Source organism: Carcharodon carcharias, chromosome 14 (genome assembly GCF_017639515.1).
Source record: "Carcharodon carcharias isolate sCarCar2 chromosome 14, sCarCar2.pri, whole genome shotgun sequence".
Taxonomy (NCBI): Eukaryota; Metazoa; Chordata; class Chondrichthyes; order Lamniformes; family Lamnidae; genus Carcharodon; species Carcharodon carcharias.
In genome coordinates, this window is record NC_054480.1 from 126,897,532 (window position 1) to 126,914,943 (window position 17,412).

The window sequence follows — 17,412 nt, forward strand, 5'->3', positions numbered from 1 at the left end:
TCCTGGAACTTCCTCCCTAACAGCACTGTGGGTGTACCTACACTACAGGGACTGCAGCAGTTCAAGAAGGCAACTCATAACCACCTTCTCAAGGGCAATTAGGGATGGGCAATAAATGCTGGCCCTGCCAGTGAAGCCCACATCTCGTGAATGAATTTTTAAAAAGCATTTCAATGGCTGTAAGCACTTTGGGATGTCCTGAGGTTGTAAATAATGCTGTAGAAAATTTATTTTTAAAGGAAAGATTAAAAAGAATCCCCCTGATAACTATCCGATGGCTGATCACCTTCCCAGCCCTGAGGATGAAGTTGTTAGCCCATTGTATTCGCTCTGTTTGTGTAATGAAGGGACCTTCCCTAAGAATCTCTATGCTCTTTTCATTCCTCAAGGATGTTACTTACATTGATATCTGTCCTTCACAGGTCAACCCAAATAAAGACCTACTCATGGGACAATGCACAGGTCTTATTGGTTGGAAACAAGTGCGACATGGAAGATGAACGGGTGGTGTTGGCGGAGGGAGGGAAGCAGCTGGCTGATCACCTAGGTAAGATAACCAATGTTGTAACTGTATAAGGTTTCAGTCAGACTCCAGCACCAATAACAACACCAACAACTTGTATTAAGATAGAACCTTTAAATGGAAAACTGCCCCAAAGGGCTTCACAGGAGCAATTTCAAATAAAATCTGACACAAAGCCACATAAGGCTTTATGAGGGCTGATGGTTAAAAGCTTGGTCAAGGAGGTTGGTTTTAAGGAGTGTCATAAAGGAGGAGAGAGAGAGGGAAAGAGGTTTAGGGAAGGAATACATTGGAAGACGTAGAATCCATTTGGGTGGAGGTAAGAAATAACAAGGGGAAAAAAACACGGGTCCACGGGCCCCCTAACAGTAGGACAGAGAATATATCAGGAGATAATAAGGGTAAGTTAAAAAGGCAGTTCATTAATCATGGGTGACTTTAGTCTTCATGTAGATTGGGAAAATCAAATTGGCAGAGGCAGCCACAAGCAAGAATTCATACATTGTATTTGGGATAGTTTCCTAGAACAATATGTTGTGGATCCAACCAGGGATCAGGCTATTTTGAATCTGGTAATGTGTAATGAGGCAGGTTTAATAAATGATCTCAGAGTAAAAGATCCCCTAGGAAACAGTGACCATAACATGGTAGAATTTAGCATTCAGCTTGAGAGTGAGAAACTTGAGTCAGAAACAACTGTGCTAAACTTAAATAAGGGTAATTACAAACGAATAAGGGCAGAGTTGGCTGGAGTGGACTGGGAAAGGAGATTAGCAGAAAAGACAGTTGATGAACAATGGCAGACGTTTAAGAAAATAGTTCATGACTCACAGCAAAGATATATCCCAGTGAAGGAGAAGTATTCTAGGAAGTGGATAAACCAACCATGGTTAACGAAGGAAGTTAAGGATAGTATCAAAGTGAAAGAAAAAACATACAATGTGGCAAAGATTAGTGGTAAGCCAGAGGATTGGGAAAGTTTTAAAAACTAACAAAAGATGACCAAAAAAAGGGCAAAAATAAACTTTGAGGGTAAACTAGCAAGTGATATAAAAGCAGACAGTAAGAATTTCTTTAAATATACAAAAAGGAAGTGAGGGGCCAAAGTGAATATTGGCCCCTTAGAGAATGAGGCTGGGGAAATAATAATGATGAACCAGGAAATGACAGAGGAGATGAATAAATACTTTGCATTAGTCTCCGCAGTAGAAGACACTAATAGCATTCCAAAGATACTAAATAATCAAGGGGCAAAAAGGGGAGGAGAAAATAAATACAATATCTATCATTAGAGAAAAAGTGCTAAGGAAACTAATGGGGCTAAAGGCTAATAAATCCCCTGGACCTGATGGGTTGCATTCTAGGATATTAAAGCAAGTAGCTACAGAGATAGTGGATGCACTGGTCATAATCTTCCAAGAATCCTTAGATTCTGGAATAGTCCCAGAGGATTGAAAAACTGCCAACATTAACACCCTTATTCAAAAAGGGAGAGACAAAAATCAAAAAGGTAACTAGGGGCCAGTTAGCTTATCTGTCATTAGGAAAATTAGTCTATTATAAAGGATGCAATAGCAGAGCATTTAAAAATACATAATATAATCAAGTAGAGTCAGCATGGTTTCATGAAGGGGAAATCATGCCTGACAAATTTATTAGAATTTTTTGAGGAGGTAACAAGCAGGATAGATAAAGGGGAACCAGTAGATGTAATATATTTGGATTTGTAAAATGCGTTCGATAAGGTACTGCACATAGGGTACTTAATAAGACAAGAGCCTGTGGTGTTGGGGGTAGTATATTAGCATGGACAGAGGATTGGCTAACTAATAGAAAACAGAGAGTTGGGATAAGGGGGCAGTTTCAGAATGGCAACCTGTAACTAGTGGAGTGCCACAGGGATAGTGCCACAATTATTAACAATATATATTAATGACTTGGATAAGGGAAGTGAATGTACTATTACCAAGTTTCGCGGATGACACAGAATAGGTTGGAAGGCAAGTGGTGAGGATGACACAAAGAACCTATAGAGGGATTATAGACAGATTAAGTGAGTGGCCAAAAACTTGGCAGATGGAATAGGGATTCGAAAATGAAGATCAAAATTTTAAATCAAGGTTTTGCTAGGCCAGGAGCCAATGTAGGTCAGTGTGAACAGGGGGTGCGAGGATGTGATGGGTGAGTGGGACTTGGTGCAAGTCAGGTTAAGGGCATTGGACGAACCTAGAAAAATAAAAGTTTTGGTTGAGCACAACTTTCCATACAATGAAGGCACCTAATAGTTGAAGAATGTTATTCCCTTTGGAGAGAGGACAGAGTGTACAGGTGTTGGGAGCAACAAAGATTATTCCAAATTTCAGAAACTTTACTATGTGGACTATGGGTCGATGAGGCCTATATTCACTGTAGTTTAGAAGAGTGAGAGGAGATCTCATTGAAACTTATACAGTTCTGACAGGGATGGACAGACTGGATGCAGGGATGATGTTTCCTCTGGCTGGGGGATCTAGAACAAGGGGTCACAGTCTCAGGATATGGGGTAGGCCATTTAGGGCTGAAATGTGGAGAAACTTCTTCACTCAGAGGGTGGTGAACCTGTGGAATTCTCTACCACAGAAGACTGTGGAGGCCAAGTCACTGAACATACTCAAGAAGGAATAGATAGATTCCTAGACACTAAAGGTGTCAAGGGGTACAGGGAGAGAGCGGGAGAATGGTGTTGAGATAGAGGATCAGCCATGATCATATTGAATGGCAGAGCAGGCTCGAAGGGCCGAATGACCTACTCCTGCTCCTATTTTCTATGTTTCTATGACATTTGGGAGTGAGATAACCCAATGGAGTTTCAGATTGTGGGAATTGACAATATTTTATCCAAGCAAATTGCCCCTGTGTTGAAGGCTTCAAATCCTTTAGAACAAAGGTAAAATATGTCAAGATGTTCAGAGAAAGAAGAGAATTTGAGAAAAGGGAATGTTTTCACCTTAGATCCACTTACAAACAAAGTGTTAGTGGGGATTGAGAGACAATTAAATGTACTTTCAAAGATAATGGAAATCCTAAACACTCCCTCTAAGATTCTGGTGGGCAATTGGAGCTATCAGAATTGAGATTAGCTTAAAGGGTTAAAATGTGATGACAGATTGCATAAACCTGACTTGTATTCCCTCAAGTTTAAAAGATTGAAATGTGATCTAATTGAGGTGTTTAAAATGATGAAGGGATTCGATCGGGTAGATAGAGAGAAACTATCTCCTCAGGTGTCTGAGCCCAGAACAAGAAGGCAGGAAGGTAAAATTACAGGAGTAAAATCAGGATGTATTTTTTCCCCACACAAAAGATAATGGAAACCTAGAACTCAGATCTGTGGATACTGAGTGTTAATTGGAGCATCCAAGACTGAGTGCAATAAATACTTGTAGCGTAAATGAAATGAGGGTATGCAGCAAAAGTAGGTTAACTGAACTGAGGTGCATGTCAGCCATGGACAAATTGAATGACAGAACACATCTGAGAGGCTGAATGGTCTCCTAATGTACTTGGGCAGAAGGTATTTGAGGGGGAATGGGGCTTACCTCAAAATATAAATGAACTTGAGCCTAATGGGCTTCTGCTGTTGAAAATATGATTGTTAATCTGAGGGTGGAGCAAGCTGATGGTGGGAAGAGAAGAGTTGCTCGAATAAGAATGTCTTAAATGGTATCTTCTACTTATCTAGCCGCCTTTATCAATGCCATTTGGGTTGCAGTTGGTTGACTAAATGGTGGAATGACATGCCCATGGAGCATCCGGAATGTTCCATGGACACCCATGGTCCTCCCACAGCTCACTCAAGTGTGCATTCTTCAAACATTAGGCTATCCAATTGTCATCACACAACTATCAAACTCTGTCACTGTTCACTGGAAGATGATGATAAGCAGGAACACAGACTGCAGCCTCCTCTCTCCAAGCTTGAATCTTTGATGCTAGTCATCTTGTCATGGTTCCCTTGAGTCGGAAGGTTGTGGGTTCGAGCCCCACTCCAGAGGCTTGAGTACAAGATCCAAATTGACACTCCCAGTGCAGTGTTAAGGGAGTACTACAGTGCCAGTGGTGCTATTCTCAGGTTGGGGAGTTGAACCAAACACCTGTTTGCTTTCTCAGGTGAATTTTAATGATCCCAAGGCCACTGTTTGGCAGAAAAGCCAAGAAAAGAGGTGTCTTCACCCAAATGCTAACCCTGAACCAACATCAGTAAAAAAATTATCAAGTCATTATCACATGGCTGATTGTGGGGTCCTGCTGTGTACAAATTGGCTGGCACACTTCCTACATTACAACAGTGCCAAAAGTACTTAATCTATTGTAAAGCGGTTTGGGACATCGTGAGGTTATGAAAGGCACTATATAAATGCACCTCTCATCTTTCCAACTGTCTTCTCTCTATGTAACTCCTCTGTTCAAGGAAGGAGGGAAACAGAAAGCAGGAAACCACAGGCTAGTTAGCCTAATATCTGTCATAGGGAAAATGCTAGAATCTATTTTTTTAATTATTTCACTGGGTATGGATGTCGCTGGCTAGGCCAACATTTATTGCCCATCCCTTGTTGCCCTTGAGAAGGTGATGGTGAGCTGCCTTCTTGAACCATTGCAGCCCATGTGGTGTAGGTACACCCACAGTGCTGTTAGGGAGGGAGTTCCAGGATTTTGACCCAGCGCCAGTGAAGGAATAGTGACATATTTCCAAGTCAGGATGGTGAGTGGCTTGGAAAGGAATTTCCAGGTAGTGGTGTTCCCATGTGGTTGCTGCCCTTGTCCTTCGAGGTGGTAGAGGTTGTGGATTTGGAAGGTGCTGTCGAAGACACATTAGTGAGTTGCTGCATCCTGTAGATGGTACACACTGCTGCTACTGTACATCGGTGGTTGAGGGAGTGAATGTTTGTGGATGGGGTGCCAATCAAGCTGGCTGGAGTCAAGCTTCTTGAGTGTTGTTGGAGCTGCACTCATCCAGGCAAGTGGGGAGTATTCCATCACACCCCTGACTTGTGCCTTGTAGATGATGGACAGGCTTGTGGGAGTGAGGAGGTGAGTTACTTGCTGCCGAATTCCCAGCCTCTAACCTGCCCTTGTAGCCACAGTATTTATATGGCTAGTCCAGTTCAGTTTCTGGTCAACGGTAATCCCTAGGATGTTGATGGGGACTGGATTCACTGATGGTAATGCCATTGAATGTCATGGGGAAATGGTGAGATTTTTTCTTTTTGGAGATGGTCATTGCCTGGCACTTGTGTGGCACCAATTTTACTTGCCACTTCTCAGCCCAAGCCTGAATGTTGTCCAGGTCTTTCTACAGTTGGACATGGACCGCTTCAGTATCTGAAGAGTTGCAAATGGTGCTGAACATTGTGCAGTCATCAACAAACATCCCACTTCTGACCTTATGATGGAGGGAAGCAGCTGAAGATGGTTGGGCCTAGGACACTACCCCAGGGAACTCCTACAGTGATGCCCCCGGACAGAGATGATTGACCTCCAACAGCCACAACTCCCTCCCTTTATCTTTTGTCCATGACATCTTTGTCAGTCTTTCCTTAGCTGTCACCTATCTATGACCTTTTATTTTGTCCCACCTGCTCCATCCCCCTCACTATCAGTATCAAATCCATCAAATTTCTACTTCACTATAGCTCTGAATAAGAATCACACAGACTCGAAACGTTAACTCTGTTTCTCTCTCCACAGATACTGCCAGACTTACTGAGTTTTTCCAGCATTTTCTGTTTTTATACCACAATCACCTTCCTTTGTGCTAGTTATGACTCCAACCAGTGGAGAGTTTTCCCTGATTCCCATTGATGCCAGTTTTGCTGGGGCTCCTTGATGCCACACTCAGTCAAATGCTGCCTTGATGTCAAGGGCAGTTCCTCTCATCTCATCTTTGGGATTCAGCTTTTTGTCCATGTTTGGAGCTGTAATGAAGTCAGGAGCTGAGTGACCCCGGTAGAGCTCAAACTCAGTGTCAGTGAGTCGTTATTGATGAGTAAGTGTCACTTGATAACACTGTCTACGACATTTTCCATCACTTTGATGATCGAGAGTACACTTAACATTGGCCAGTTTGGATTTGTCCTGCTTTTTGTGGACAGGATATACTTGAGCAATGTTCCACATTGTCAGTAGATGCCAGTGTTGTAACTGTACTGGAGCAGCTTGGCTAGGGTCATGGCTAGTCCTGGAGCAGTCGTTTCCAGTACTATTGCCAGAATCTTGTCAGGGCCCATAGCCTTTGCAGTAGCCAAGGAGGTTATAGCAAGGCACATAGAAAATCTTGATGCAATCATGATTTTGTGAAAGGGAAATCATGTTTGACTAAGTTATTGGTATTATCTGAGGAAGTGACAAGAAACGTGGATAAAGGGAAACCTGTAGATGTGCTGTACTTACATTTCCAGAAGGCATTCGACAAGGTGCCATATCAAAGGTTACTACACAAAATAAGAGCTCATGGGATAGGGGTTATCATATTAGCATGGATAGAGGACTGGTTAGCTAACAGGAAACAGAGTAGCAATAAATGTGTCATTTTCGGGTTGGCAAGATGTGATGGGTAGAGTATCACAGGGATCAGTGCTGGGGCCTCAACTGTTTACAATTTATATCAGTGACTTGGTTGAAGGGAGCGAATGTATGGTTGCTAAATTTGCTGATGACACAAAGAAAGGTAGGAAAGTAAGTTGTGAAGAGGACACAAGGAGGCTGCAAAGGGATATAGACAGGTTGTGAGTATAATTTGGGAAAATGTGAACTTGTCCATTTTGGCAGGAAGAATAGTAAAGTAGCATATTATTTAAATGGAGAGAGATTGCAGAACTGTGCGGTACAGAGGATCTAGGTGTCCTGGTACATGAATCACAAAAAGTTAGTAGGCATGTAGAGTAAGCGATTAGGAAGGCAAATGGAATGTTGTCATTTATTGCAAAGGGAAATGGAATATAAAAGAAGTGAAGGGGTGTTGATGAAACTGCATCTGGAGTACTGTGTGTACAGTCCTGGTCTCCTTATTTGAAGAAGGATATCATTGCATTGGAAGCAGTTCAGAGAAGGTTCACTTGACTGATGCCTAGAATGAAGAGGTTATCTTACAAGGAAAGGTTGGACAGGCTGGGCCTGTATCCGTTGGAGTTTAGAAGATTGAGAGGTGACCTTATTGAAGCATATAACATCCTGAGGGGACTTGACAGGATGGATGCTGAAAGGATCTTTCTCCTTGTGGGAGAGACTAGAACTTGGGGGCACAGTTTAAAAATAAGGGCTCTCCCAGTTAAGACGGAAATGAGGAGAATTTTTTTTCTCTGAGGGCTGTTAGTCTGTGGAATTCTCTTCCCCAGAGAGTGGTGGAGGCAGGGTCATTGAATATTTTAAGGCTGAGTTAGATTCGTGATTGACAAGGGAGTACAGGGTATTGAGGGCAGGCAGGAAAGGTAGAGTTGAGGCCACAATCAGATCAGCCATGGTCTTATCAAATGCTGGAGCAGCCTCAAGGGGCCAAATGGCCAACTCTTGCTCCTAATTCATATGTTTGTATGCTTGCTTTTTTCCGTCATTCTCCCTCCCTCGGCTTCGATCTCTTGTTCTGCTGCTTTTGTTCACCGAGTCGAGACTGAAAATTATTACTACTTTTTATTTTTTTGGTTGCAGGGTTTGAGTTTTTTGAAGCCAGCGCCAAGGATAACATCAATGTCAAACAAACATTTGAGCGGCTGGTGGACATCATCTGCGAAAAGATGTCGGAGAGCCTAGATGCGGCAGACCCTGCAGTGACCGGCGCCAAGCAAGGTACACAGCTGAACGAGCAGCCTGCCCCTCCTCACCAGGACTGCGGCTGCTAAACATCTCCCTGGAAGCAAGCCCCCAACACCTCCTTTGTTTCAGTTTTCCTCCTTATTTCTGTCTCTATCTCCACCCTGCCCTGTCCTCCTCCCTCTCCCTTTAAAAATGAAGGCAGTGCATGCAGGTACCCAAATGGACAAAAATGTAAAGGGCCAGAAGATACCTTATGACTAAATTTAAAACCAGAACCAACACACAGTGCAGGGTGTTGTGTGGTCGGTATGCACAGTTGTATGGAACATATAAAACTCAGTCTATTGTCTCGTTACTCACTAACTCCTGACCCCGATTAAAGCAGCGATGAATTGTGGCATCTGTGACAATCATGATTTGGTTTACAAAGGGTTGGTTAGAAAGCCATCCTGCTTCTCTACCGCTCCTGGGCCTTGTCTCCCTGACACCATTCTACCTGAGGAGGGAGGTTAAGTATTTTTGCAATGTATATTTATTCTTAAGTTTTTTCTGTGAATTATTCTCATGTGTGAAAATTAATCTTGTGCCATCTCTGATACACTTAATTGTGTCTATGTCTCTGTGCACATGTGTGTTTCTGTGTCTCTACACATATCTCAGCCTGAGTGTGTATCTCTCGCACATTATTATACTGTTTCTCTTTTTCTATCATTCTCTCTCTCTCTTTCTTTCTCTCCCTCTCTCTCTCTCTGTCAAATGTTTCTCCTTCATTGAATTGTGAGCTCACACACACCACACAACCACAAAAAGATTCTGCCTTTCAGCTCTTGCTGCAGACATCTGGTGAGGGTGTGGATTCTGCATTTCCTAAGTGATGAAGTGAACGCCTTGATCATTGTATAACTGATGAAAAGAGTTGCTCTGACCAATCCCTCAGCTCATGTGCGCAATGATTGTTATTTATTACATTAGCCAGCCTGAAAGCCCATAGCAGTTCACCCTAACCAACCAACGCCACACAGTGTTTTCCCTCAATCTGCAAGGGCTTCCTGTATATGGCCTAATAAGGCCATGAAAAAGCAAACAAAAACTGGCTTCATTTCTAAAAAAAATAGAAATGAAAAGCATAGTTGTTACATTAAACCTGTATGGGACTTTGGTTAAACAACACTTGGAGTAACAATATGTGTTACAAAAAGGAAATAGGGGCACTGGAGAAGGTGCAAAAGGATGTACAAGAGAATCCCAAAACTAAGAGGTTATAACTATCTGGTTGAACAGGTTGGGTCTCATTTTTTTTCTCTAGAGAAATGAAGGCTGAGGAGTGATCTAATAGAGGTCTTTAAGATTATGAAGGGGTTTATTAGGGTAGACGTAGAGAAAAATGCCATTGTCAAGAGAGGTGAGAATGTGGAATTAGCTATTGCTGGGAGTGGTTGATGCAAGCAGTGTCTTTAAAGTAAAGTAGATTAACCCATAAGGGAGAAAAGAATAGAAGGATATGCTGATCGGGTGAGATGGAGAGGGGGTAAGAGGAGGCTTATGTGGAGGATAAGCACTAGCATAGACCAGTTGGGCCGAATGGCTTGTTTCTGTGCTGTACATTCTATGTAACTGTCTAGCACTCCTGGGTATAAATCACTTCCTGAACTAACCTCCTTTACTTCCATGCACCTGGAGATAATCTCACATCCTGCTGCCTTTGTGGCATCTTGAAAATTCATCGTTGGGATGTGGTCATCACTGATAAGGCCAGCCTTGCCCGTGTGCCGGCTGCTGTGAATACTACAAAGTGGCTTTCAGTGTCCTGTCAGATCCATGCCAGTGTCATTTGAGAATTTAAATTTATTTCGGAAATAATCTGGAATTTAGAAGCTGGGATCAGTAGAAACTAGGATCAGTATACTTCTATAGGAGTGACCAGAAAGTTGTCGGATTGTCATTAAAAACCCAAGCAGCTCGCAATGTCCTCCCAAAGCCCTCCTATAGGGAAGGAAACCTGCTGTCCTTACCCAGTCTGGGCCTATCCGTGATTCCAGTCCCATACTCAACCTGGCCAACACTTGACAGCCCTTTGAAATGGCCAAGCAGAAATAATCTCAGCACACCAAACATCACTCCATCAGAGAGACAACAAGAGGATCCTTTATAGCATTTGTAAAATATACGCTGTGGCACATCATCATAAACGGCCCCCTCCAATAAAGCGAGGGAAAAAAGTTGGCTGGTAAAGTGGCATGAGATGTTAATTATTTTCACACATACATATGAATTAGGAGCAAGAGTAGGCCATTCAGACCCTTGAGCCTGCTGCATCATTTGATAAGACCATATCTGATCTGATAGTGGCCGCAACTCTACTTTCGTGTCTTACCCCCATAACCTTTGACTCCCTTGTTAATCAAGAATTTTTACTTATTTATTAATAAATAACGAATGAATGTTGGAATGAATGAATATAATTACAATAGGATTGCAGTTATACGGTTGGACTAGCAATCCAATCCATCTTCACCAATGTATCAATGTAGTTTAGCTCTGTGATACTGGGCAACGCTGTATATCCCTCACCATATACTGCTGTGGCTTAGGGACTTAAGACCTGGTAACATGCCTGATAATGTTAAAGATGTTGGTGCTATGAACACAGGAAACTTGCTTTGATTTATCGGTTGTGTGTGAAGTTTTTGTTGTCAAGCAGTTGACATTCACTCTTGATGGTAGCCGTCTTTGATATCTAAATCTTCAGTTCTTCCCCCCTCTCTTTTCTCTTTACTCAGTTTTTCTCAGTTATTCAGTGAGTGGTGGAAATACTGGGAGATGTGACCCTAACGGCCACTCTTCACGCACAAAGAATGATTATTAGGAAGACATTTACCACAGGCAGCCTCATGGCTGACTTTACCCTCGCTCATAATTCAACTCCACCCCCACCTCTGTCTCAGCCCCATTCAGTTTATCGTAAAAAAAACCCAACAGATTCACACATGCCCTTTCAGGGAAGAAAACCTGCCATCCTTACCCTGTCTGTGCCTATATGTGACTTCAGTCCCATGCCAATCCTGTTAACTCTTAACTGCTGTATCAGTTCAAGAAAAAGGCTCACCACCACCTTCTTGTGGCAGCAGGAGGGTTGGCAATAAATGCCAGCCTTGCCAGGGATGTCCACAATCCCGAGAATGAACTTTTCAAAAATGGGGTAATGAATCTCTCAACCCCATTTACATGATAAAGTGAAATCAAACTTCATCTGTGAGGCTGAAACTCCACAAAGTCAGTTCCTGTGGCAGCGGACCATGTTTGACTTGACACTCTTATCAACACCTTGACCGTGGCCCCAATTTTTATTTTTGGGGGGGCGTGGGGTGGGGCTGGGGGTGTTAATTGTGTGCAAAGGAGGCAGGAGGACGTCACATAGCATGTCACACCTTGCAAATAAAATAGAAAAAAAAGCTCTATAGATAAGATCTTCCTTATTGTACATAAATGTAAATAGCCAGAGTATCAGTCAATGTGTGCTTGTACTGTGTAGTTATCGTGTCTTAGTGTCCTCAGCACAACTTTGCCCCATTTAATCAGCTTGTGACAGCTTTCTCTTTTAAAACACTGAGTGTATCTCTGTACAATTCTTTTTCTTAAAAAAACCTTTATTGAAAAGCAATATAGAAGTTTTGAAATATGGGCTTTATGTAAAGTGTGTGCGTGTGTGTGTGTGTGTGTGTGTGTGTGTGTGTGTGTGTGCGTGTGTATGCGTGTGTGTGTAAAAATAAATCCCACCAAATCTAAACGTTCAATTTTTGTTTCTTGCTCAGAATGAATAAGACTTGTGTTCTTGCTTCTGTACCTAGCAGTTTCTCACCTTTAGGAGACTTCCACAGTTTTGTCTTCATTTAAAACTCTATTTTGTTTCTCAAAACTTTTCCAGTTCAAATTCATAATTGTTGATTGTGCATGCAAAGGAAGTATGACAATCCAAGCCAGGTTACCATGGTACAGGAAATGGAGGCCTGACTGGCATATTTTAGGATAGCAGGAGCTTGTTTGCTATGGGGTGTGACATAGTTGCTATGCACTAGGACATGGAGAGTAGTGTGTAGGTAGATGGGCATCTGCACGTCAATATGTCCTTTCGCCTTCAAATTTGGACTTCTGTTCACTGCAAGGAATTGTAATAGGGATTATTCCCTCTGAACATCATAAGAAGTTTGTTTACTCTTGATTTTTGGCTTGGGTTTGATTGGGCAGTTTAAAAGAAGCTTTACTCTGTATCTAATCACGTGCTGTACCTGTCCTGGGAGTGTTTGATGGGACAGTGTAAAGGGAGCTTTACTCTGTATTTAACCCTGTGTTATACCTGTTCTGGGAGCGTTTGATGGGGACAGTGTAGATGGAGCTTTACTCTGTATCTAACCCTGTGCTGTACCTCTCCTGGGAGTGTTTGATGGGGACAGTGTAGAGGGAGCTTTACTCTGTATCTAACCCTATGCTGTACCTGCCCTGGGAGTGTTTGATGGGGAGAGTGTAGAGGGAGCTTTACTCTGTATCTAACCCTGTGCTGTACCTGTCCTGGAAGTGTTTGATGGGGACAGTGCAGAGGGAGCTTTACTCTGTATCTAACCCTGTGCTGTACCTGTCCTGGGAGTGTTTGATGGGGAGAGTGTAGAGGGAGATTTACTCTGTATCTAACCCCGCGCTGTACCTGTCCTGAGAGTGTTTGATGGGGAGAGTGTAGAGGGAGATTTACTCTGTATCTAACCCCGTGCTGTACATGACATACACGGTCTGACTAGTTGTGTTTGGAACTCATTGTCCAGCACTGTAATCCAAACTGCACTCTTCCACTGAGTTCTGCTGTGGTGCCAGGTTAAGTCTGATCCTCATTTTATACTTCTGCCTCTTGTAATTCTTCAAGATCTAGTTTGGACACATGAGAAATCTTCTAACAGTTTCTGTTGAGGGTCCATAAGCTTGGTACCTGCTCCTGTAAACTTAATTCCATGAATTCATCACTGTTGTGTAGCCCAGTGACTCCCTATTATGGGGAAGCTCGGGAATGGATGCCCCCCCCCCAGATTATAGTATTTGGTCTAAGGAGCAAATAGGAGCAGGTGGTGACAACGTGCAATATTACTAGAGCTCTCTGTATTATTATCAGTGTTTAATCACTTCCTGCATTTGAATTCTCTGCTTTATTGGGAAGATTGAGGAAGAAATAACTCAAATAGACAATGAGAGTCACATTTTACACAGAGTGTGACAGATCTAGTGCAGCTGGGACAGTGAGCTGATCCTGGTTGAATAGCAGAGCTGTGAGGACGGATCAATGTTCTGGAGTGTTCTTTGATTCCCCCTGGGTAGGGGGAGCAGTTATCCAGAACTTTAGCTCGGTGTGTAATGAGCAGGTGGAGTTGGTGATGGGGAGAGTGTACGTTTGGCAGTGGGAGACACAGGCTGGATGTCCTAATGTCATTCAGCATTCTAACCTAAGGGTGAAGGCAATTTGTGTGGATTTTCCCAACATAAAATCTTGAAATTAGCATCAATAATTTCAAGAATGAGTGCAGTTGCTTTTGGAGGACCTCCTATTGATGATACATTCAAAACATAGAACAAAAGGATGAGAGAGATCGATAAATGTGTTTATGGCTTTTTACAATGTTCAGGACCATGTGGCCTTTCTAGAATTTTGGGCGGGAAAGGGAAGGGATGACACATTGTAGGTGCACATGGGTTTGGGTCTGTTGCCTTGGTAATAACAGCAGGAAATCTTCATCTCTTTCTCATTAACCCAGAAGTGCTCGGGAACCTTAACCTGGGCAGGGGAAGAAGTTTCTTTTAACTGTCAGTCAGATCCCAGAACTCATACTGAGAACAAATGCTTTCCTGTTTGGGAAACAATACAATACAAATGTAAAAGCCTAAAGCCAGATCTACCTGGTTGTAGCCCTCCGTCTCTCCCCCTCTCAATAACTAAACAGTTGATAGAGTTTGTTTTTCTTCTGCTTAGTTGAGCACAAAGCTGTCGAAGTCTGTAGATAATCTCCCTGCTTGTTCTTGTTTTGTGGAATGTGCTAGTTCTCTCAATAGGGAATTTCTGTGGTGTTGGTTGATAGCAAAGATTTCTTTCAACAAAACAAAACACTTCAAAAAAAATTATATTTAAGAAGAAAAGTGTCAAAAAACTAGGCTGTGAATGATTCTCAGTTTATGTATTAAGGAATTCTGTTGTGTAAAATATTAAAATACTCTAAAATTACCATAAATCCAAGAGTCTGTCTTGTATTCCAAAGATGTTGGTCATTTTTATGTTAAATGAGAAAACTGTTTTCAGAGGAAATATGTTTTTGACAAACTGTTTCTGTTTTGGTGGCAAATCACCAGTCACAGGGTTTCTGTTTGTTTATTCCTGCTAAGAATAAAATTCAATTCTCCTGCAATTGGACTATATCCAGAACAGCAAGATCCCAGGTTTTGTAACTGGCCTATGACAGCAAGTTTCAGCAGGGGCAGAGTTTAATTTGTGGGGTGTTACAACTGATCACAGTGCTTCTGGGCAAAGGTATGATGAGGAAATCAGCCGAAGGTTCCTGATTTGATCTCAAACACCAGAAGTTGTCTCAGGCAGGAGCGGCAGTTCAGCTGCAGAAGGCAGCACTGGAGGACCTATTGGAGGAGTGAGGGAGCACTGGATATGGAAGCAGAGAAAGCACATGGGGCAAGGAATGAGGAAGGCTTCCTTAAAGCCTGGAGGCACACCCCTTCCATCCTTCTGCCCCACAGGGGAATTTCAAATACAGTGTAGATTTTCAAAACAACTTATATCTACTTGGGATCTCCTCTGGCCCCACCTTGATTCTGACCACCTTGACAGGGAAGCCATTATTGCTCAAGCCTTGAAATAAAGCTTGGATCCCCATCTGCTTATTTAAAGAAAGAAAAATGAAAAGTCCTGGAAATATTCAGCAGGTCTGGCAGCATCTGTGGAGAGGCAAACATGAAGTTAATGTTTTGAGTCGAATAGGACTCCTTCAGGAGATGCTGCCAGACCTGCTGAGTGGTTCCATCACTTCCTGTTTTTATTTCAGATTTCCAGCATCTGCAGTATTTTGCTTTTATTTTTGTTCATTTAAAGATGCCTGCTCGACTGCTCACAGGAACAGGATTACATTGGGACTCTATGGACAAGGCACTGGAATCAGAGGGGCAATTATAACTGACTTTATTTCAACTGTTTCCTGCCTCTTCCCCCACGCGCCCATATCCAATCCTCATCTGGCACAGGAAATTAAAATGGAAAGCCACAGTGTCTAACCATGAAAGAACGACAACGTGCATGAGTTACTGAGGTCCTCTGAATATCGCGCCACAGTCAGCACATTCTTAAAGCTTTGACTGAAAGAGGAATCACCTTGATTCCCCCAGGATGCGGGATATGAGGTAAAGATTCGTATTACAATATATTCCACCCCCACCCCCCACCATCTCCACAGGAACATGTTCCAGTACAATGCACAATTTACCTTGGGTTAATTATTCCCTGCACATTTTGACTCTGCTCTCTGCTGGTGGAATGACTCTGCTGCTAAATGTTTCCTACATATTGCTCAGAAATAGTCCCAGTGAAAACACAACTCCTCTTTAAATCGGAGTTCCTGTTCATACATAGGAGAAGAATGTAATGAGATGTAAGAAGTGAGGATTGGGTGCGGGGAGTTGGGGGTCAGGACTGAGGTGGGTTTTGAGTGAGGTTAGATATTGCTGCAGCTGATGGGGTGAGGACGGGTGTGGTGTTTGTGATGAGGCTGTTGGGTGTGAAAACTGGGGTCTTATCTCTGGTGGGATGAGACTGAGGTGATTTAAGGCTGAGGGGGTGTAGGGGTGGGGTTGGAGTGGGAGTAAGATGGGTAGGATTGAGTGTTGGGTCTGCGCGGTTGGGTGTGGGAGTGGAGCTGAGGTAGGAACGAGATGGGTAGGGCTGGGTGTTGGGATGGAAGAATAGGCTGGTGAGATGTGGGAATGGGGTTGGAATGGGAATGAGCTGGGACAGGGTTGGATGTGGGGATGGATTGGAATGGGATAGAGCTAGCTGAGCACATCAGGGTGGCAATGGAACAGGAAGGGGCCACTGCCCTGGTGTCTGTCTTCCTGCTAGCGAAAATTGATTGAAAACTTTAGTCACTAACACCTCATCCCCTCACATGGAGGGACACAGGAGAAAGCAGCAATGATACAATCCAGAGTTTCAGTATTGTGTTTACATAGAAATTTCCAGATGGTTGACAACACTTGGCACATGTAAAATTAGAGTCAAATGTGACAGAAAACAGATTCTCTCCCTCTTCCCAAATAACCAGCTCTCACCGAAATAAAGACAACATTTATTGATGAATGTCAGATTTACAAATGGAATCAAGTAAGCTCACCTGCAGAAAAAAATAAAATTTCCCTCATAAAATAATTAATCATCACAATGTCTGAATATTCAGGTAATTACTTTTTTCAGTATCACTGGTGTCTTCCTAAAATCAGGAGCTCTTTCCAATTGCAGTCATCAGTGTCTGGCCTTGCACTGGCTCTGAGACCTGTTTTTGCTGCAGTTCTGTCTGCCTGTTCCTTTAATGTAAACTCCCATTTCGATGGAGCTTTTCACAACCTCAGGATGCTCCTAAAGCCCCCTAAAGCCAAACACGTCACAAAGCCCTCACCTCACCGATGGTGATCTGTGAGGTCTAATGTGTCCTGTCCAGCTACAAAAACCTACACCTTGTTAAGTACAGTTTGTGTAACACCCAAGATTACCAAAAAAGGTTGCTAAAGGGTTGGGGCAAGATGATGGTTACAGACATTGAGAGAAATTTTGGAGATCTGACTGGAGATTAGAAGTGCTTTAAATCAAAAAAAAAGGTCTGGAGTAGGACACAACCAGTTAAAACCAGCTAATACACCAGTTTGGTTAGAGGTTTCACACTTGTGCAGGATTTGCAACTTTTGAAGGCTTTATTCCCTCAATTTTTCTTGAGGGGATCTAGAACTAGTGGGGCACAGATTCAAAATAAGGGATCTCCCATTTAAGACCGAGATGAGGAGGAATTTCTTCTCTC

At 42.8% G+C, this 17,412-nt stretch overlaps 1 protein-coding gene across 5 annotated transcripts in view; it reads left to right on the plus strand.

Moving 5' to 3' along the window:
• LOC121287193 (ras-related protein Rab-3A) overlaps positions 1-12,687 on the plus strand; it is a 33,546-nt gene extending 20,859 nt beyond the window's left edge. For all 5 annotated transcript variants that reach the window (XM_041204829.1, XM_041204830.1, XM_041204828.1 and 2 more), the window contains 2 exons: positions 423-547; positions 8,207-12,687. In XM_041204829.1, coding sequence (XP_041060763.1) covers positions 423-547; positions 8,207-8,397 — 316 coding nt within the window. In that variant the 3' untranslated portion in view covers positions 8,398-12,687. The remainder of the gene's footprint in view (positions 1-422; positions 548-8,206) is intronic.
• Positions 12,688-17,412: the final 4,725 nt, after the last annotated feature.